We start from the raw sequence: 19316 nt of genomic DNA, 5'->3' as shown, positions 1-19316 counted from the left end.
GATATGGTATTTCAAAGACAATTTGAACTCTTAGTAATTTTAGAAGTCATTAAATCCAAGTCCTTTGTCTTCCATAGAGGAGGAATATGGTAACAGTGACATTTAAGATCAGAGAGGTAATAAATACCAGAGCCTATTCTGAGTAAAGAATTCCTTCCATTTCATATAAAAGAACAACTGATGGCTCACCTTATTTCTATCTTCCAGCAGAAAAGTCACCTCCATGATACCAAGAAACCAAACACAGTTCAGTGAATTTATCCTCCTACGATTTTCTGAGCAACCAGATCAGCAGGGTCCCCTCTTTGGGCTTTTTTTAGGTATGTATTTGGTCACTGTGGTTGGAAATTTGCTCATAATCTTGACCATTGGCTCTGACTCTCACCTTCACACACCAATGTACTTTTTCCTTTCCAACTTGTCCTTTGTGGATATCTGTTTAGTATCCACCACTGTCCCCAAGATGTTGATGAGCATCTTGACACAAAACAAGGCCATCTCCTATACTGACTGTCTTATCCAGATGTTCTTCTTCATGGTTTTTGCTTCTGTGGACAATTTCCTCCTCACTGCTATGGCTTATGACCGTTTTGTGGCTATCTGTCACCCTCTACGATATACAACCATCATGAGCCCTCACTTCTGTTTTTTGTTGGTGCTACTCTCCTGGATAGTAAGCTTTCTAAACCCCATTCCCCACTGTCTAATGGTCACACGTCTTTTCTTTTGTACAAATCATGAGATTCAACACTTCTTTTGTGATCTTGCTGAGGTTCTCAAGCTCTCCTGTTCTGACACTCTCATCAGTTATATGTTAATATATTTTGTTTCTGGACTGGTGAGTTTTCTCTCCCTCACAGGGATCTTTTTCTCTTATAGTCAGATCTGTTCTTCCATTTTAAAAGTCCCATCTGCAGCAGGTAAGTATAAAGCCTTTTCTACCTGTGGATCCCACCTCTCTGTTGTTACCTTATTCTATGGCACAGGGTTTGGAGTATATTTCAGCTCCTCAAGTAGCCACTCTTCCTGGAAGAGTACAGTTGCCTCTGCAATGTATGCTGTGGTCATCCCCATGTTGAATCCCTTTATCTATACCCTAAGGAATAGGGACATAAAAGATGCCATTAGAAGGCTCATTAGCAGAATAGGTTCCTCCCAGTGATGGAGTTGGCTCTTGGTCCTTAGAATAAGACATGTATTTGTTGCAAATATTGAATTATTCAGTTCTTTCCCCTCAAACCCATGCTCCATTAAGCCACTAAAGTTATTTTTCTAAAGTAGAGATCTGTGCATGACATACCTCCTAAGCAATGGATACTAATGACTCCTTGTTGTCTGAAGGATCAAATACAAAATCCACTATTGGACATTCAAATCCCTTCCTAACTTAGTCCCTTTCTACCTTTGCAGTTTTTTCATACCTTACTGTATACCTCATGACCTGTTTCTTATTTCATGAGAGAGATACTCCATTTCTTGCTTGTGGGCATTTTTCAAACCATCCATGTCTAGAATGCTCTCTCTATTCAACTCCACTTACTGGTTTTTCTTTATTCACTAAAATCATAATTTTTCCAGAAATTCTATTTTTATTGTAAGCCATTCCCAACCCCTCTTAATTTGAGTCCCTCAATTCTATAATGTTTTCCGATTAATCTTTAATATTACTTGTTCACAGACATACATATACACTTTTTTCAATGTCTCATATTTTTCAGTGTCCATAGGTATGTATATATTGCCTACCTTATGTGACTGTGAGATCCTTGAGATCAGACACTCTTTTTTGCCTCATTTGATACCAGCAACGTTTACCAGAGTGCCTGGTATTAATAAATATTGGTTGATGAATTACTTGTGTTCTACCTTATTGTCTTACCTACTCTTGTTGATAATGAAGATCCTTCATAACCTCTGTTCTGGATGTTAACACCATGATTACAAGTGATTGAACACCTCTTGCTTCTTCACGACATTTTCAAGGTGAAAAACATGCTAGAAATGGAAGGGAAAAGACAGAATTAATCCTCAGTTTAGTAGACAAAGTTGTGAGTCTTGACTAGTCACTTGTACAATGGTAAACTATGACAGACTCAGGTCCTCTCACCAATACAGTGATCAAAGTCAATTCTAAGAAATTGTTCTGGAAAATGTCATCCATATCCAGAGGAAAAAAGTATGCGATAGTAATGCAGATCAAAGCAAGCTGTTCTCATCTTTTAAAAGTGTTTTTTAAATTTTTTCCTTCCAATAAATTTTCCCCATTATTCTCATTTTTCCTTCACAGCATGAATAGTCTAATAATATGTATAACATGATTATACATATATGACTTGTATTAGATTACTTGCTATGCTGGGGTAAAAGTAAGGCAGGATAGGAGGGAGAAAATTTTACCATAAATGAATTTTAAAATTATCTTTAAATGTAATTGAAAAATAAATAAAAATTCACTAAAAAAACTCCTGATTTCCCTAGTTGTTAGTGTTATCTCCAATTCCCATCAAATTTACCACATATTTGCTTATTTGTGAACAACTTGAATTTTCACTTGTAATATAGTATATAAGCTAAGAGCAGAGACTGTTATATATTTATTTATGCAGTCAAAGCACCTAACGAAATAGCTGAGACAATGTAGAAATTTATAAATAATTGACATGAATTGATTCCTCCTTGACTTTTTTTTCTTTCTTTTATGAATCCCAAAATGATTGGAAAGATTAAAGAGATCCTCTCCTCTGGCTTCTTTAAAAAGTGAAATTATCTTCTTTAGACTGTAAAATGTCCTTGAGAGAAAAACATGAGCATACTTATTTTGCTTGAACTCTTTCACTTACAGAATTCTTATAGAATAATCAGTCATTCCCACTATTTGAATAACTGCTCAAGTTGTGAGAAATTCCTTCATTGGACTTTCAAAATCAGTTTATCTGTCACTGCTACTTATCATTAATAATGGCAACATCAATGGCTATGCAGGAAAATGAAAAGGAAAAGATGGATTATGGCTTTATATGTGTCCAAAAACATACATATGAATGGAAATTATGACAAAAGAGGGAAAATAGCAATTAAAATATTCAGAATTTCCCAGTTTTAATCAAAAAAGAATAATCCTCATTTTCCTCAGAAATCAATTCAGAAATGCAAAAGTATGGCCAATATGCATGATAAATAGGAGATATTAATGCAAAAGAGACAAATTTTATTTTAAATGTTTCCTTGAGATTTTGTAGGGTAAAATTCATGACTAAAATATGATTCTGAAAATGATGACCCATTTAAAAGAAGCAGTATAAGTAAAATATGAGGTGGGTTAACCCAGTGAATTAAGGTATTCTCTACAGATGGTAGATTCTAGAAGAAAAGTAGAATGCTTTGGAATAGACAGTTTTGGATACAAAAATAGTAGCAGTTTTTTTTTCATGATAATGCCCTAAGGGATGATTGGACTAAACGAATTAGTTGATTTCTTGAAATAGATCATAGTACATTGGGATGATTTAATAGTAAGGAAATGCTTCCACTGGATAGATTTCCACTTGAGCTATTTCCCAATCCAATTCACCCCCTGTTGCATATTTAGTCTTTTGTTCCACTTTCTACTTGGCTTCTGCCTACAGATAAGCTCATATTTCTAGTACAAAGTAGAAAACTCATTCTGAATATCTTAAACTAAATACTGTCTGTTTTCTTCTAAAGTAGTATCCATTTCCTTACCTCTAATTCACTCACTCTCTATGCCATGTAATCCAATTTTTATGTTCAAAACTCTCAAATACACTAAATCTGAAGTTTTTCCCTACTTAATCATGCTTAATTTTAGTCATGCTTTCTTTCTTACTCTCTGCTTTTTGGTATAGTTCTATTGGTTTTCCTAAATATCTGACTGGTCATTTTTCTGTTTCTTTCTTGAATCTCCCTCCTTATCCTAGAACCTATCTCCATTGGATTTTGTCCGAGTTTGGGGATTTAAAATCATCAATTTCCCCCCCATGAAAACTGAGACCAAGGTCCCCCACTTCATCTGGGCCTAGTATTCTTGACCTATGACTTGATTCTCATGACTCTGAAGGAGATAGTTAGGCTGATGAGTTTGCATAGCCTAATTCTATTTCACTTCCCTCAAATTCATGTGCAGGTCAAAGCATGGCATCCCTGACTTCGTTGGTACTCTTCAAGAACAAAGGAAGAACAACAACAATCTCCATCTATGCTCTCTCTGTCAATCTCATTTACTAAACGTTAAAGCAATCATTAGTAGAAAAATCATCTTTTTGAAACATAAAATAGAAAAATAAATGATTAATGAATTGAGTATGCAATTTTAAAAATAGAAACCAACAAAGAAATAAGTGAAATAATGAGAAAGAAGAGCTATTTCAAATGGAAAGAAAATTAAAGTGACAAATCAAAATCCATATATAAAAAATTTTTTAAATCTTTTAAAATTCTAGAAAAGCTGGTAAACCTTTACCTAATCTAATTTTTTTAAAATCTGCAAGGTTAAAACTAAACAAAACCAGAAAAAGTAAAGACAATAATTAGAATATACCTGCCTATATGCTCAAGAAAATTAACAACACATAAGAAACAGATGAATACCTTTAATAATATAAAACAACCAAACTAAAAAATTCAAACACTGAAATAAAGATTAAATTAACTAAAAAAGGAATTACCAAAAAAAATTCAATTCCTGCTCCTGGTATCCAGAGTAGAATTCTATCAGTTTTAAATTACAATGAGTACCCTCCCACAAATTTTTCTTAGAAATAAAGATCAGGTGGGGAGATCTGTGGTACATTGGTTAGAGCACCAAACATGAAGACTTTAGTTCAAATCTGGCCTCAGAACCTTGACATTTATTAGCTGGGTGACTCTGAACAAGGCAGTTATCCCCAATTGCCTCATAACCTCTTCCCCACAAAAATAAATAAACATGGAAAACACCCTACCAGGATTCATTTATGAAATAAATGTAGTCCTTATACTGACACTTTGGATAGATTTTGGACAGAAACCTGCAGGTCAATACCATTAACAAATATTGATTCAAAGTTTTTAATAAAATATGTCAGAGAACATAGCAATTTATTGATGAAATCATATGCTTTAGCTACAAAGTAGAGGGATATGGAAAACTTTAATTATTTTTGTAAAATGATATCTTTAAAACCAAAAGCATGCATCATTTGCAATGAAGATACTAAAGGAAATTTTACTTAAAGAGAAAGGCAAAATCAGGCAAAAACAGTGGTCTGGAAATGATAGCAATAATGATAAGAAAAGAGAGACATATAAAAGGAATAAAAATAGACCAAGGAGAAAACTGTCCTTATTTGCAGATGTGATGATGGTGTGGAACAGCTAAGTGTTTTGTATTGTATTGGATTTAGCTCTTGGCCTGAATGTGAAAGACCTATCTTCCTTAATTTGAATCTAGTCTCAGGCATTTCTTAATTGTGTCACCCTTGACAAGTTACTCAATCCATGTTTGCTTCAGTTTCTCATTAGTACTTTCATGAAGAAACCCCCAAATGAATCATAAAGTATTAGAATTTACAAAATAACATCTGAGCAATATGATAGTATGCTAAGAATCAACAAAGACATTAATCAAAGCAATAGCTTCAGCAAAGTTGCAGACAACTAAATAAACCCTCCAGAATATAATGCATTTTTGTAAAACAATGACAAAATGTAAAAAGCAAAAATAAAAGAAAATTTCATATAGATGATCACAGAATGATTGAAAGATATGGGGATTGATCTACCAAAGCATCAAAATAGCTTGCATAGATTTTTATTATAAAGAACTCCTTTAAAATGATGTAAATAACTAAAAGAAGATGCAGTGCTGATGGGTCAGGTTAATTTAATAAGGATTTCAATTTGACCAGAATTAATGAGACTATACAAATCATAAAATTTAAAGGGAAATGATAGAAACAGGTGGCAATGAGGGAAGCACAGCACTTCTAGAACTCTACATTATAAAGCTTCCAGTATCAAAATTTTCCAATATCCGTTAAAATATAGATATATAAATAAAGACATTAAGCAACAGAAAATCAGAAAGTTAATCTCCATAAAAGAGTGTTTAATGGTAAGAAAAAAATGAATCCTTATTCGTCAAGGATATTATTAATTTCTTATTTGATTATTTTTATTTAACTTTTGAGAAAACTGGAAATTGTCTAACAGAAATTATTAGACAACATAATATAAATAATAGGCAATACATTTTAAAAGTGGATGAATTCAGTCATTTATCAGATATCTTTGGGGTTTTTTTTGAATGATACTGGAGTGGCTTGTTATTTTCTTCACCAACTTGGTCTTTTTAATTTTTATAGGGTTTTAGACAGATTTTATGATTTTGAGTTTTACAATTTTTTCCCTAATCTTGCTTGCCTTCACCCAACCCTATAGAAGGCAGTCTGTTAGTCTTTACATTGTTTCCATGGTATACATTGATCTATATTGAATGTGATGAGAGAAAAATAATATCCTTAAGGAAGAAACATAAAGTATAAGAGATGGCAGGATCAGACAATAAGATATAAGCTTTTTTTTCTAAATTTAAGGTAATAGTCCTTGGTCTTTGTTTAAACTCCACATTTCATTCTCTGGATTCAGTTGGAATTCTCTATCACAGATAGCCCCAAATTGTCCCTGATTGTTGTACTGATGGAATGAAAAAGTCCATCAAGGTTGATCATCACCCCCATGTTGCTCTTAGGGTGTACAGTGTTTTTCTGGTTCTGCTCATCTCGCTCAGCATCAGTTCATGCAAATCTTTCCTGGCTTCCATGAGTTCCCATCCCTCCTGGTTTCTGATAGAACAATAGTGTTCTGTGACATACATATACCACAGTTTGTTAAAGCCATTACCCAATTGAAGGACATTCACTTAATTTCCAATTCTTTGCCAACACAAACAGGGCTACTATGAATATTTTTGCACAAATGATATTTTTACTCTTTTTCATAATCTCTTCAGGGTATAGACTCAGAAGTGGTGTTGTTGGATCAAAAGGTATGTATACTTTTGCTCTCCAGAAAGGCTGGATGAGTTCACAGCTCCTCCAACAATGTATCTGTGTCCCAGGTTTCCCACATCTCTTGCAACAATTATCATTGCCTTTTCTGATCATATTGGCCAGTCTGAGAGGTGTGAGGTGGTACCTCCAAGATACTTTAATTTTCATTTCTCTAATAAGTAATGATTTAGATTAATTTTTCATATGACTATAGATCACTTTGTTTTTCTCATCTCTAAATTGTCTTTGTATACCCTATGACAATTTGTCATTTGGGGAATGACTTTTTTATTTTGAAAATTTGACTCAGTTCTCTATATATTTTAGAAATGAGTCCTTTGTCAGAAATACTAGCTGCAAAATTGTTTCCCAACTTACTACATTCCTTTTGATCTTGGTTAGAGTAGTTTTATCTGTGCAAAAACTTTTTAATGTAATGTAATCAAAATTATCGAGCTTGTTTTTAATGATTTTCTCCATCTCTTCCTTGGTCATAAACTGCTTCCCTTTACATAAATCGGACAGGTACACTACTCCTTGATCTTCTAGTCTGTTTATAATATTGTTTTTTATGTCTAAATGCTGTATCCATTTGGATCTTATCTTGATATAGTGTATGAGGTGTTGGTTAAATCTAAGTTTCTTTCATACTAACTTCCAATTTTCCCAACAGTTTTTATTGAAGAAAAAGTTTTTATTTGCAAAATCTGAACTCTTTGGTTTTATCAAATAGCAGATTACTATAATCATTTCCTGCAATTGAAAGGATAGTTCAATGGCAATGCCAATGAACTGACATCTTTATTGAAGAAAAGGGAATTTGTGTTTGTCATCATTTAGTCCCAGAAACTCATTTTCTACCCAAAAGGGGAAGATTTCTTAAATAAGTTGAAGGTCAGAATAAGTTTGAACTTGAAACATACCAAGTTCAAGGAAAAAATGAGTTTTGCTTACAAAGTACCTGAAGGGTATATAGTTTGGGCGATAGAAGACAGCCCAAATGACTCACCTAAATTCCTGTAACTGAAGAAATAAAATCACATAGGGAGAGGAGATTTAAGATCTTTGAATCTTGCTGCCACCACATCTTAAAGAATAGTTCACTGTAATGAAGGTGGTGGTGGTAGCAAGATTCAGTGAAAGATTCAATGAAAGTGATATTGATTGATTATTGACCACCAAAGTTTATTTTCTGAACTGATAGGGTCCAAGCAACAGAAAACAATGTAGGACCCTGTGGGAAAGAACCATCCAGTGGAGTGACACACAGTTGTTCCTGAATGGTATTCCCAAATAAAGTTATGTTACAAGCAGGTTTTGTTAGTATTTTTAAGGTTTTAAAGTATTTGCTGCCCCTTATTATGAATTTCAATTCAAAAATATTTGAACATTTTAAGTATTTCTCTGCCCATTTATAAGCTTCTGTAAGTCTTTGTATCTCCTGAATCTATATTTAATTTAAATTGTTACCTTGAAAATTTGTTTGGGTTCAGGAGAATAACTTGGCCCATATTTCAGGAATTCCAATTATGAACTATATTGAAAATTTAATTTGCTCTTTCCTAAGAATAAATTCTGAGACAAGGACAGAAAAATAAAAGAAGAACAAGTCATATTTCGTGCTTCAAAACCCATAATTGTATCAATTATCTGTTATTTTTATGACTTTTATGGCCTCTGGAATAAATTTTACAATAAGAGCAATAATGACACAAAGAAAAATACTGTAAAATATGTACAAGCAGATTTAGTTGATAGTTCCCTTTGCCTGCATTATTTTTTCTGAGTCTCACAAAAACCATAAAATGTAGGGTTTATTGTCAATATTCTATAGATTCAGAAATTGCACATCTGATAGATTAAGTGACTGATCAAGAGACATAATGCTAGGAAATATTAAAGACTGGATTGAAGACCCAAACTTCCTATTTGAAGTCATTATTTCTTTCCATAAGCCATAATCCTTTTTTTAAGGTTTTTGCAAGGCAAATGGGGTTAAGTGGCTTGCCCAAGGCCACACAGCTAGGTAATTATTGTCTGAGACTGGATTTGAACCCAGGTACTCCTGACTCCAGGGCCAGTGCTTTATCCACTGTGCCACCTAACTGCCCCTAACATAATCCTTTCAATGAGGATTTGGAAGGACTACAAAATTATTGGTACTATATGTATTGAAATGAATTCATTTATATAGTTACCAAGAAAGTTAGGTTAGTTGAGTTGAACTTTGATAATTGAGCCTTTAATAAATTAGTATGTATTTTATTTAAAAAGATCTTGATCTTTATATTATAACCAAATATATAATAAGTTAAATCTAATTACATGGAAGTCTAATGGGAACAGATGTGTGGCCTTACAGTGCTTTTAACAGTATAATATGGGAAGGCAAATTATCAAAGACAATTTGCATTAAACTATTTAAAGGATGTGAAAATGTTGGCTCTAGAGAAGAGAAATCATTAGCTGAATATAATAGGCTTCATTGTTGATTTGAAATTCTCTCTTGTAGAAGAGTAATTAAATGTATTCTACTTGGTCCCAAAAGAAATAATGAGGACAAAAATGAGGTAAATCCACATAGAGACCAATTTTGGCTCAACAGAAGCAAAAATTTCATTGTAATTAATATACTACAACAGTGGAATGGGATACCCTGAAACACAGAGGATTCCTTCTTGGGAATATAATACATTATTCAGATTGGCCCAAAGAACCCCTTGAGGACCATTCTTTCTCAAAATCTCCAGAGTTTGGCAACTTCCTAGGAAATGCTGAACAGCTGGCATTGTTTGGAAATTTTGAACTTTAATTTTCTACCCCTTGGAGGGTAGGAAACTGAAATTCAATTGTCTTATTTTTCTAATGAAGTGTTAGGGGCATAAAGCCTCTTAAGCACTGGAGATTTCAAATATTCTTCCTCTTCCTCCACAATACCATAAATCAGCTATCTCAGGCAAGAAGAGTGTCTGTATCTCCAGGAATTATCGGTCCAAGTACCTGGAACTCTACTTTTTCTAGGAACCAGATTCTCTACCTTCTTTGTTCTAATTTCTATCAGATACAGTCAGCCAAACATGTTCCCTTGGTGATGTTCTGCAAATAATTGAGATTGAAATTGTTAGAAAGAGGAAGAGGAGGTGGGAAATAAGGGAAACTGAAGTAGCATCTCTCAAAGACATCATAGCTCAAATCATAGGCACATTCAGTGTATAGAACAAAAAAAAATTGGATCCATTCCAGGGTTTTCTCAGACTTTGTCCCAGAAGCAAGTCATTTTTGCCATTAATTAGAAATAGGACTATTATCAATTAATAACTCTTCATCCAAAGTGATTAAAATAGCTTTTGTTAATTTCTCTTTTTTGTAAAGAAGGACCATCTCTTCTAGAGAGAAAAGGCAGTGAATTAAGGTAACGTCCAGTCTTATATTTAATTTGAACAACTTGTCCTATGCTTCAAAGCAATCGTTGGTCAGGGTCACGATCTAATTCATACATTTACCCCTATATGTTTCCCCCACCATACTCATTATACTAATGAGCACAGGGGAGTGTACAGTAATATATATTAACTTTATTGAGTAGGTACAAAAGAAAAGGACACAGACCTTAGGTCAACACATGATTAGTTGAAGCTACTTTTTGATCTCTCCCTGGATAAGGAGCCTAACACCTCACATTCCTTACAATTCCCCATTTTTTTTAAATAAAAACTTGGATTCTATACCTAATAAGGTGATTTCTTTTCTAAATCACAAACCTTGTTATTGACAAGACTATTGTCTTTTTTCTAATAAGATTTTTACTTCCTCTTTATCAGAGACATGAACCCATCCTATTTTACTGATAGAATTTTTGTACTGTTTGGTTTATTAACTGGATCATGCATGGGGGGCACTCAGGTAATAAGATTATCCCACTCAGGGCCAGCCATGTAACACCTAACAACTGTTTCCACCATTATCCAGTAAATCAATTCATTCAAGAAGTACCAAATGAACTTGTCCAGAATTGAACAGGAGCACATGCCAACTTTCTGATGTCCCTAGTTATTTTGTTTACCATTTAACCATTGTCATCTAAATTTAGACAGCAACTTGAGGGGTTTGACATACCACAAACTCCTCTTTCTCTAATCAACAGATAGTTTAATATGAATCTATATTGAATAACTGTGTCTCTTGTTTGTGTGGCTTAGTCTGCCAGTATGTCCAAGGCCCTAGCTCTCTGAGTGGTAAGTAGTTCCACTACAGCTTGGTGTCTATTTAGTATATAAATTGAGGTTCCATAGCACTAACTCTCATCCTGTGCCCAGGAACAAGATCAACAAATTTAGATAATTTTTTTTGTGTATTTCTCCAACCATTACCATCCCTAGTCTCAGTTGGTAAGCTATCTATCATATAACTTTACCCCAAACTGGTTCCCTATCTGCCCAGGCAGAAAGAAAATTTTGACCCTACCAACCCTATATAACAACAACCTAACCTATCCTTGGACAAATGGGTATATGTAGTGGTTGTGATTACAACTTCCCTTACTTTGTGCATCCTCATAAGGGTTCCAGACATCATCATTACATCACACAGGAATTGTGCACCACCTATTTCTATATATTATACAATCCAAAATATGCATACCTTGATTCTGGATAGAAATTCAAGGACATTTGCTACTCCCCCAACAAAATGTCCTGTCCTGTGGGAACACAGGCTATTCTAACAGCCATGACACAAATCATTTCCAAGTAAACCACCACCTGGACAGTCTCAGGAGCTGGAACGTGCCCTGAGAGATAAGGTGCACCGAAGTCCTTGGGACCTGGACATTCCGCCCCACACACCAAGGGCACTAGACACAGCTGTTTTACCACCTCCCCTAAAGTACTCCCTTATCCTGTAACACAAGATGCTTCACATACACACCACTTGTGAACCCCCATTCCCTCAATTCTTCTTTGTTCTACCCCAGAAGACCTAACAGTATATCTGTGGAAGCTAAGCAGTAATAAAATTGAGCTGGAGGCATAAGGCAGTGGTGGCTTGACTCATTTTTCTCAGCTCCCTTCTGGGAGGGAGGTCATTGCTGTGGGCCCTAAGGTGAAGCAAGCCACAACACTGTCCAGGCTGGCATAAACAATAGTCTCTGTGAACTGACTCCATCAAATGCCACTGTTGTTTCTCTTCTCTTGTCCAGGTCCTGTTCCATGGTGTATTTCTCATTGGAATACATCAAGACAGTGATTTGTACTCCTCTCCCATCCTGGTGCAACAGATATTTTCTGCTTATCTTCTAAATGGTCTTAAGCTGAAAAAAATTGTTTTGCTCCATCTTGTTATGGATTCTACTTAGTTTGTTTAGAGTCATATTTTAAAAGTATTTGGAGGTGAATATGAAGAATACAAATAAATACAAAAAGACTTTTATGAAATAATGGAAAGTTAAAGGTGAACTGGAAGGATGGAGTACATCTAATGGAATATATGATCAAAATGATTCAGAATGAATTGCCAAAAAAAGCAAAATAATGTGAAGTTATCCCACCTATATCCCATCAATTTGATAAGACCCCTAGTCCAATTACTAGGAATATAGGTTATTAACCTTTATTTGGAGGTAACTAGGGACCACCTTGCCATCAAAGGTTGCTCATATGTGAACCTGATTGAGATAACACAGATGTCCCTAATTAGTTGGGGTTATTTTTGATTTGTTTGCTTGTTTGTTTGTTTGTGTTTTATTTTAACCAGAGCAGCCCCCAAGAACTAAGGCTTGCTTGGGTTTGAGGTGGAAGACTCTTGACATAAAATCTACTCTGTTACACTGTAAGAGTCTCTTTTTTTCTCCATTATCATGTCTCTTTTTTTCTCATTTTGTCTTTTCTTTGTTCAGAAATTGAACTAATATACATCAGAGCAGGTCCAGATTTTAAATAAATAAAATTTTGGCCTGAGCACAGCTGGGCAACTGGTTGACTTAGAGACATTGTATTTACATGCCCTCACCCACAGATTTCTCAGAACAGGACAGAGGATCCATGAAATTAGTATGAATCTTTCCAAGGGATGGAAATTTATCTGGCACTGAAAAAGTTCCCAAAAAGCATGTGGAGGAAACTAATATGTTCTTGACAGAATAGCAAGAAGAATAGATCATGGACAATGTTAATGCCAAACTCTAGTGAAGAAGACAAGGGATTTTGGATTCCCAGGCAATGTGGTCCCAAAATCTGACTTTCTAACTAGTGAGAGAAGACTTCCTATGGCAGGGATAACTCAAGGATAGGTCTGAGCATGAGAGTTCCCAAATTTAAATGGAAATAAGGAAGATTGTCTACATATTTTCTGAATGGAATCTAATTTTGGAGTTAGCGAGCCCAAATGAACACTGTAGTTAAAGGAATAAAATTACATAGGGGGAAAAAAAGGAAGTAAAAGTTTTGGAACTTGCCACCAAATCCTCTGCCATTACATTGAACTGTTCAGACTACATTGCATCAATGAAAAAGTTATTGTTAGATCCATAATCCAGAAGTATGTCTCCATTTCTGATTGTGTCCAAACCACATGGAATTGTAGGACTTGCAGGGAAAAGAAACCTAGGGAAATGTCAGAAGGTTGCTGCCTGATAGTGTCCTTGAGTTTCCTTCCAAGTAGAACTTGAGACTAATGGTTTCATGTGTTTTCTGCATCTTTTTATGAGATCCAAGGAGATTTGTTTCAATATTTTGTTTTCACAGTCTGTCTATAGGCTTTTGGAGATCTTGCATCTTCTACATTTACTGCAGAATGAAATTAAAGGTTGTTTTATGCTGCATTTTAATTTATTACCTATAGAGTTTGTATGAGTTATTGAGTACACATTTGAGGAATCCCAGAATAAATTACATCTATACTTTATTCTGAATTTTTCTTGGGAATAAATTCTTAGACAATGGAATTAAAAGTCAAATAAAAAAGTTATATTTGGGATATCAGCACCCAGAATTGAACCAACTAGCGATGATTTTGGTGATTCAGAGTCTCATATAACAATAGAAAAATAGTAATAAGCATATGCAGATTTATTGGATCCTCCCAAAAACCATAAACTGAGACTCTGATAAAATAAATAAATTCCTAGAGATACAAAGTTAGTAAGAATCAAAGAGTGTATTCAAACCCAAATCATTTTAATCAAAATCCAGCACTCTATACACTACACTATACTCTTTCTTATGATGACTTGGAATGACTAAAAATTAATAATTAATTCTTAAATGACATGAAATGATTCAACGTTTCCAAGAAAATTTGATTAGTTGACTTTATGTTCAATGTTGAACTTTTTTTGGTTTATTTATTTTATATTATTACAATAATATTGTTGTGAGAGTAAACATAAACCCTCTCCCCCCCCAAAAAAAAGTTACAGAAAACTCCAGAATAGTGAGAGAGAAAGAAAAATATACTTCAGTCTCTGTTTGGATTCCAATAGCTCTGTCTCTTGGATGAGGTGCCTTCTTTATCATAAGTCAACTGAGAAGTTGCTTCACTATTTTGCCCACAGTTTCTATTATTAGTTGTATTTCCTTCCACTCTATTCCACCCCACTCTCATTTATTGTATTCTCTTTCTCCTTTTACCCTGTCCCTGTTCAGAAGTGTGTTGTATCTAAGTACCCTCTCCCACAATCTTCCCTCTCTTTTATCACCTACCAACCTTACCTCCTCCATTCCCCCTTATCCCATCCGTTTTTTCTAATTTTTCTCTAGGGGAAGATAGATTTCTATATCCTATCGTGTATGTTATTTCTACACATTATTATCTACACATAAATTCTACACATTAACAACAACATTGAGAGTTGATCAACCTTGATGGATGCAGCTCCTCTCAGTAGTTCAGAGAGCTAGGATAACCCTATTAGACCACTAAGGAAAACACTAAACACATCCAGAGGAAGAAAAACAAAACAAAACAAAACAACCAAAAAAAAACCCTTTCAGAATCTGATGAACACTACATTCACTTTCTTTTTTGTTAGTTTTTTTTTTGCAAGGCAATGGGGTTAAGTGGCTTGCCCAAGTCCACACAGCTAGGTAATTATTATGTATCTGAGGCCGGATTTGAACTCAGGTACTCCTGACTCCAGGGCTGCTGCTCTATCCAGTACGCCACCTAGCCACCCCTACATTCACTTTCTAAGAATTTTCTTTCATGGATTCCTTTTCCTTAATCCTAATCCCTCATACCAAAAATGGCAGATCAGTAAACATGTTTAACACATATGCGTATGTACAATATTAATCTGACTGTTTGCCGCTAAGGGTAGTAGGATGGGAAGGGAAGGTGAAGGAAATTTTATAACTTAAAAAATGTACGTATGCATATGTATGAACATTGAAAAACATCCATAACCCATATTTAGATAAATATCAATTTAAAAAGGATATTTTTCCATGGTATATGGCAAAGGACAATGAGATTCATCATGAGGGGTGGTCACTAAGTGATAATTTTTTTTTAACTGAAACAACTCAGAATGAACATGCACAAAAACATGATAGAGGTGGGAGCTAGACACAAGGATGAAATACTATACTGATTTTCTCTGATTTTCCCTTTCTTTCTTGCAGTTATATGATATTGTACAGTTTACAAAACATTTTCTTATACAATATTTGATTTCAGGTAGTCAGTGCAGATTTTCCAATTCCCATTTCAGAAATGAAGAAATTCAGGAATAAAGGTATTATGTGACTTAATCAAGAGTACAGAGTTTATAAGTTCAAGACAAGGGATCAAATACGTTCTTTTTCATTGAATCTCTAGTGCTTTTTGTAATTGGAAAATGTCATGAGAAAGCTGAAGATTTTCAAATAGTTGTACTAGAGTCCATAAAGAACAATATGATGATTATTTATAGTTAACAAGAGCAGAGCCAGTAAAGTAGAAACCTTGAGACGCATCAACCAATATTTATTAAGCACCTATAATGTTACAGGGATGATACTAAGCTCTGGTGGGGGGGGCGATAAAAATGAGGCAAAAATCAGTTCCTGATCTTCAGGATATCCCAATCTAATGGTAGAGATAATATATAAACAAATATAAAGAGATAAGCTATATATAGGATAAATAGGAAATCATTAAGTGAAAAAGGACTAGAATTAAGAGGATTTATTGAAATCTCCCAGATAAAAAGGGATTTTTAAAAATATGACTTAAAATGAAACAAAAGAAACCTGTAGGCACAGGTGAATAGAGGAAAGCATTAGAAACATGAAGAACAGCTTTAGAAAATTCCCAGAACTAAGAAATAAAGTGTCTTGTTCATGGACCAGCAAAAGTGGCTAGTGCCATTGAAGCTATGAGTTCATATTATGGAGTAAGAAAATAGAAGATTGGAAACATAATAAGGGACTAGACTATGAAGAGATTTGAATCTAAAATAGAGGATTTTCTATTTGATCTTGGAGGGAATAGGCAATCACTAACATTTACTGAATAAGAGGTGTGACAAAGTCAGACCTGTCCTTGTAGAAAATCACAATTTTGAGTGAAGAATTTGGATTTGAGAAGAAAATTGATAAATCCTAAATTTATCTGTCCCAAATTTCACCCAGAAGTTTTTGTGAACAATTCTAAGGACCAGGAACTAACTCATCCTTGGGAAAAAGCTATTCTCCTAATGATCTTTCTGAGGGCATCTTTTATGTCCTTATTTCTTAATGTATAGATGAAGGGGTTCAGCATGGGAGTGACTACAGTATACATTGCTGAGGCTATTGCACTCTTCCAGAAAGACTGGGTAGTTGAGGAACTCAAATAAACTCCAAAACCTGTGCTATAGAATAAAGAAACAACAGAGAGGTGAGATCCACAGGTTGAAAAGGCTTTATACTTACCCTGAGCAGAAGGGATTTTCAAAATGGAAGAACAGATCTTACTATATGAGTAAAGGATTCCTGAGATGGGGATAAAACCAAGAAGTACAGCAACACAATATAACAAGACATAATTGATGAGAGTGTCAGAACAAGATAGTTTCAGAACCTCAGCAAGATCACAAAAGAAGTGTTGAATTTCACGGTCTGTACAAAAGGAGAGACGTGTTACCATCAAACAGTGAACAAGGGAATCTAGAAAGCTTATTAACCAGGAGAACATCAACAACTGTGTACAAAGTCGAGCATTCATGATGGTTGTATAGCGTAGTGGGTGACAGATAGCCACAAAACGATCATAAGCCATTGCAGTGAGAAGGAAATGGTCCATACTAACAAAAACCATAAAAAAATACATCTGAATGAGACAGTCCGCATAGGGGATGGACTTGTTTTGTGTGATGATGCTCATCAACATCTTGGGGACTGTAGTGGATACCGCACAGATATCCACAAAGGATAAGTTGAAAAGAAAGAAGTACATGGGGGTATGGAGGTGAGAGTCAATGCCAATAGCCAAGATTATGAGCAGGTTGCCAACAACTGCGACCAAATAGATACCCAAAAACAGCCCAAAGAGGGCGTCTTGTTGATTTGGCTTCTCAGAAAATCGCAAGAGGACAAATTCAGTGAATTCTGTTTGGTTTTCTGATACCATGGGAATGACTTTCCTGCTGGCAAAGAAAAGTTTGAAAACCATGACAAGAAAATCCAGTTATCTTTGTGTAAAAAATTGAAAGAATTCTAATTCTAACCAGGCTCAGATTTAGAATTTCAATTTTTTGTCACTGTCTCTGTCACTTAGTACCATTGTGATATTGGATTAGTCACTACTTCCACATTCCACCAAATATCAAGTCTTGTAATTAATGATATTTAAGATTTCTTCCAATTCAGGCAGCCTTTGAAACATGAAGAACCAAATTTAAAATTGATCATTTTATGAATATCAGTTAAATTTTTTTTTCCTCAGCATCAATGACCATTAAGTAATGGCATCAAGAATTAGATAATAGGGGCAAGACAGTGCAACAAGAGAGTATACAATTGCTTGTTATGACTAAAGTGTTTGAGTTGCTCATTCTTCAACTGAAATCCTAAAATCACAGAAGATTGAAAGGAAACTTATAAGACTCCTAGGACAAACTTTTAAGCCACAAAAAAATCTGACACAAAAATATAGCTGACAAGTGGACCTTTTGCCTTATCTTGAGGACTTCCATGGAAAAGAAATCTCTCTGCTCTCTTAAGGAGTTCTCTGTATTCATTGTCATATTCTTTTTTATTGAGTCAAAACCACTCAGTTTTCAAGTTTCATCCAGTACTTTTATACTGCCCTTTGATTATTTGCAGAACAAATGCATTTGCTATCTCATATAACATTTCTTTAAATATTTGAAAAGAGGAAGCCCATATTAGTATTTTTTCTCTCCTATAGGCCAAGTTGCTCCATTTCCTTAACATGATCTAAATAGGTCCGTTTTTATTCTGGTTCCTCACTTTTGCATTCTGTCCACATTATGAATGTTCTCTCTATATTGTGGTACCTAGAACTAAGCCCAAAATTTCAGATGAAATCTTAGTATGGTTAAAGACATTGGAATACTCTCCTTCTTATTAGAGTTTTGTCTCCTTTAATGGAGGTTAAATTTTCTTTAGGTTATTTTGCCTGCTATATCACTGCTAAGTCATAGTGAGTTTGATATCCATTGGAAACCTTCAGATAATTTTCGAATGAATTGTGTAGTTTTGTGGTTTTTGAGGAAGATGTTCTGGGGATTTCTGTGCCTTTCCCTTTCTTATGTGTTGAAAGTACACAAAGCTAGTAATTCATGTGATGAACCTTCTGGTATTTGGTGAACCTCTCTTGTTAAGGCAATAATAACTTAGGGTTTTATACATGAAATACACCTCTCTGAAACTGCTCTATTAGCTTTGAAAGAGTTTTGAAGTCTCCAGGGAATAACATCTTCCATTTCTGAGTGCTGTTAAATATTCAAAGACTGCTCTTTCTATTCAAGAACTATGTTGAAATTCAGGCATTCTACATTATAAAAGCTCACCCTAACTGAGAGCATGTTTTAAGGTTCTTTTCTATGGTACTTGTAGTTTTGTAAAGGGCAAAAATAACTCACTAGGGAATATAGCCCTATAATATCAGTATTGTAGATGGAATATAAATACAGGTTTAAATGAAATTATTCCATCTGAGAAGGTGTATTATTTACATTAAGAAGTCAGGTTCAGTCTTAAAAAAGACAAGACTGAACTTCATATTTAAAAGCATAAACTTACCTGATTAGGCAGCAGCATGCATTTATTAAATATTTATTATGTC

General features: G+C 34.5%; 2 protein-coding genes across 2 annotated transcripts; one reads left to right on the top strand and one right to left on the bottom strand.

The window, feature by feature from the left end:
- Positions 1-223: 223 nt before the first annotated feature.
- Positions 224-1162, top strand: LOC141497420 (olfactory receptor 7C1-like). Its single transcript, XM_074200068.1, has one exon. The coding sequence runs from the start codon at positions 224-226 to the stop codon at positions 1160-1162; it is 939 nt and encodes a 312-aa protein (XP_074056169.1).
- Positions 1163-13227: 12065 nt separating this feature from the next.
- On the bottom strand, positions 13228-17678 carry LOC141499512 (olfactory receptor 7D4-like). The gene is made up of 2 exons (XM_074202201.1): positions 16725-17678; positions 13228-13266 (listed from the first exon to the last, which is right to left on the bottom strand). Exons 1-2 carry the CDS (start codon positions 17676-17678, stop codon positions 13228-13230), a joined length of 993 nt encoding a protein of 330 aa, XP_074058302.1.
- Between the last annotated feature and the right edge of the window lie 1638 nt (positions 17679-19316).

Source organism: Macrotis lagotis, chromosome X, assembly GCF_037893015.1.
Source record: "Macrotis lagotis isolate mMagLag1 chromosome X, bilby.v1.9.chrom.fasta, whole genome shotgun sequence".
NCBI lineage: Eukaryota > Metazoa > Chordata > Mammalia > Peramelemorphia > Peramelidae > Macrotis > Macrotis lagotis.
The sequence above is the reverse complement of the archived record's forward strand: the minus strand, read 5'-3'. Positions and strand labels throughout refer to the sequence as shown.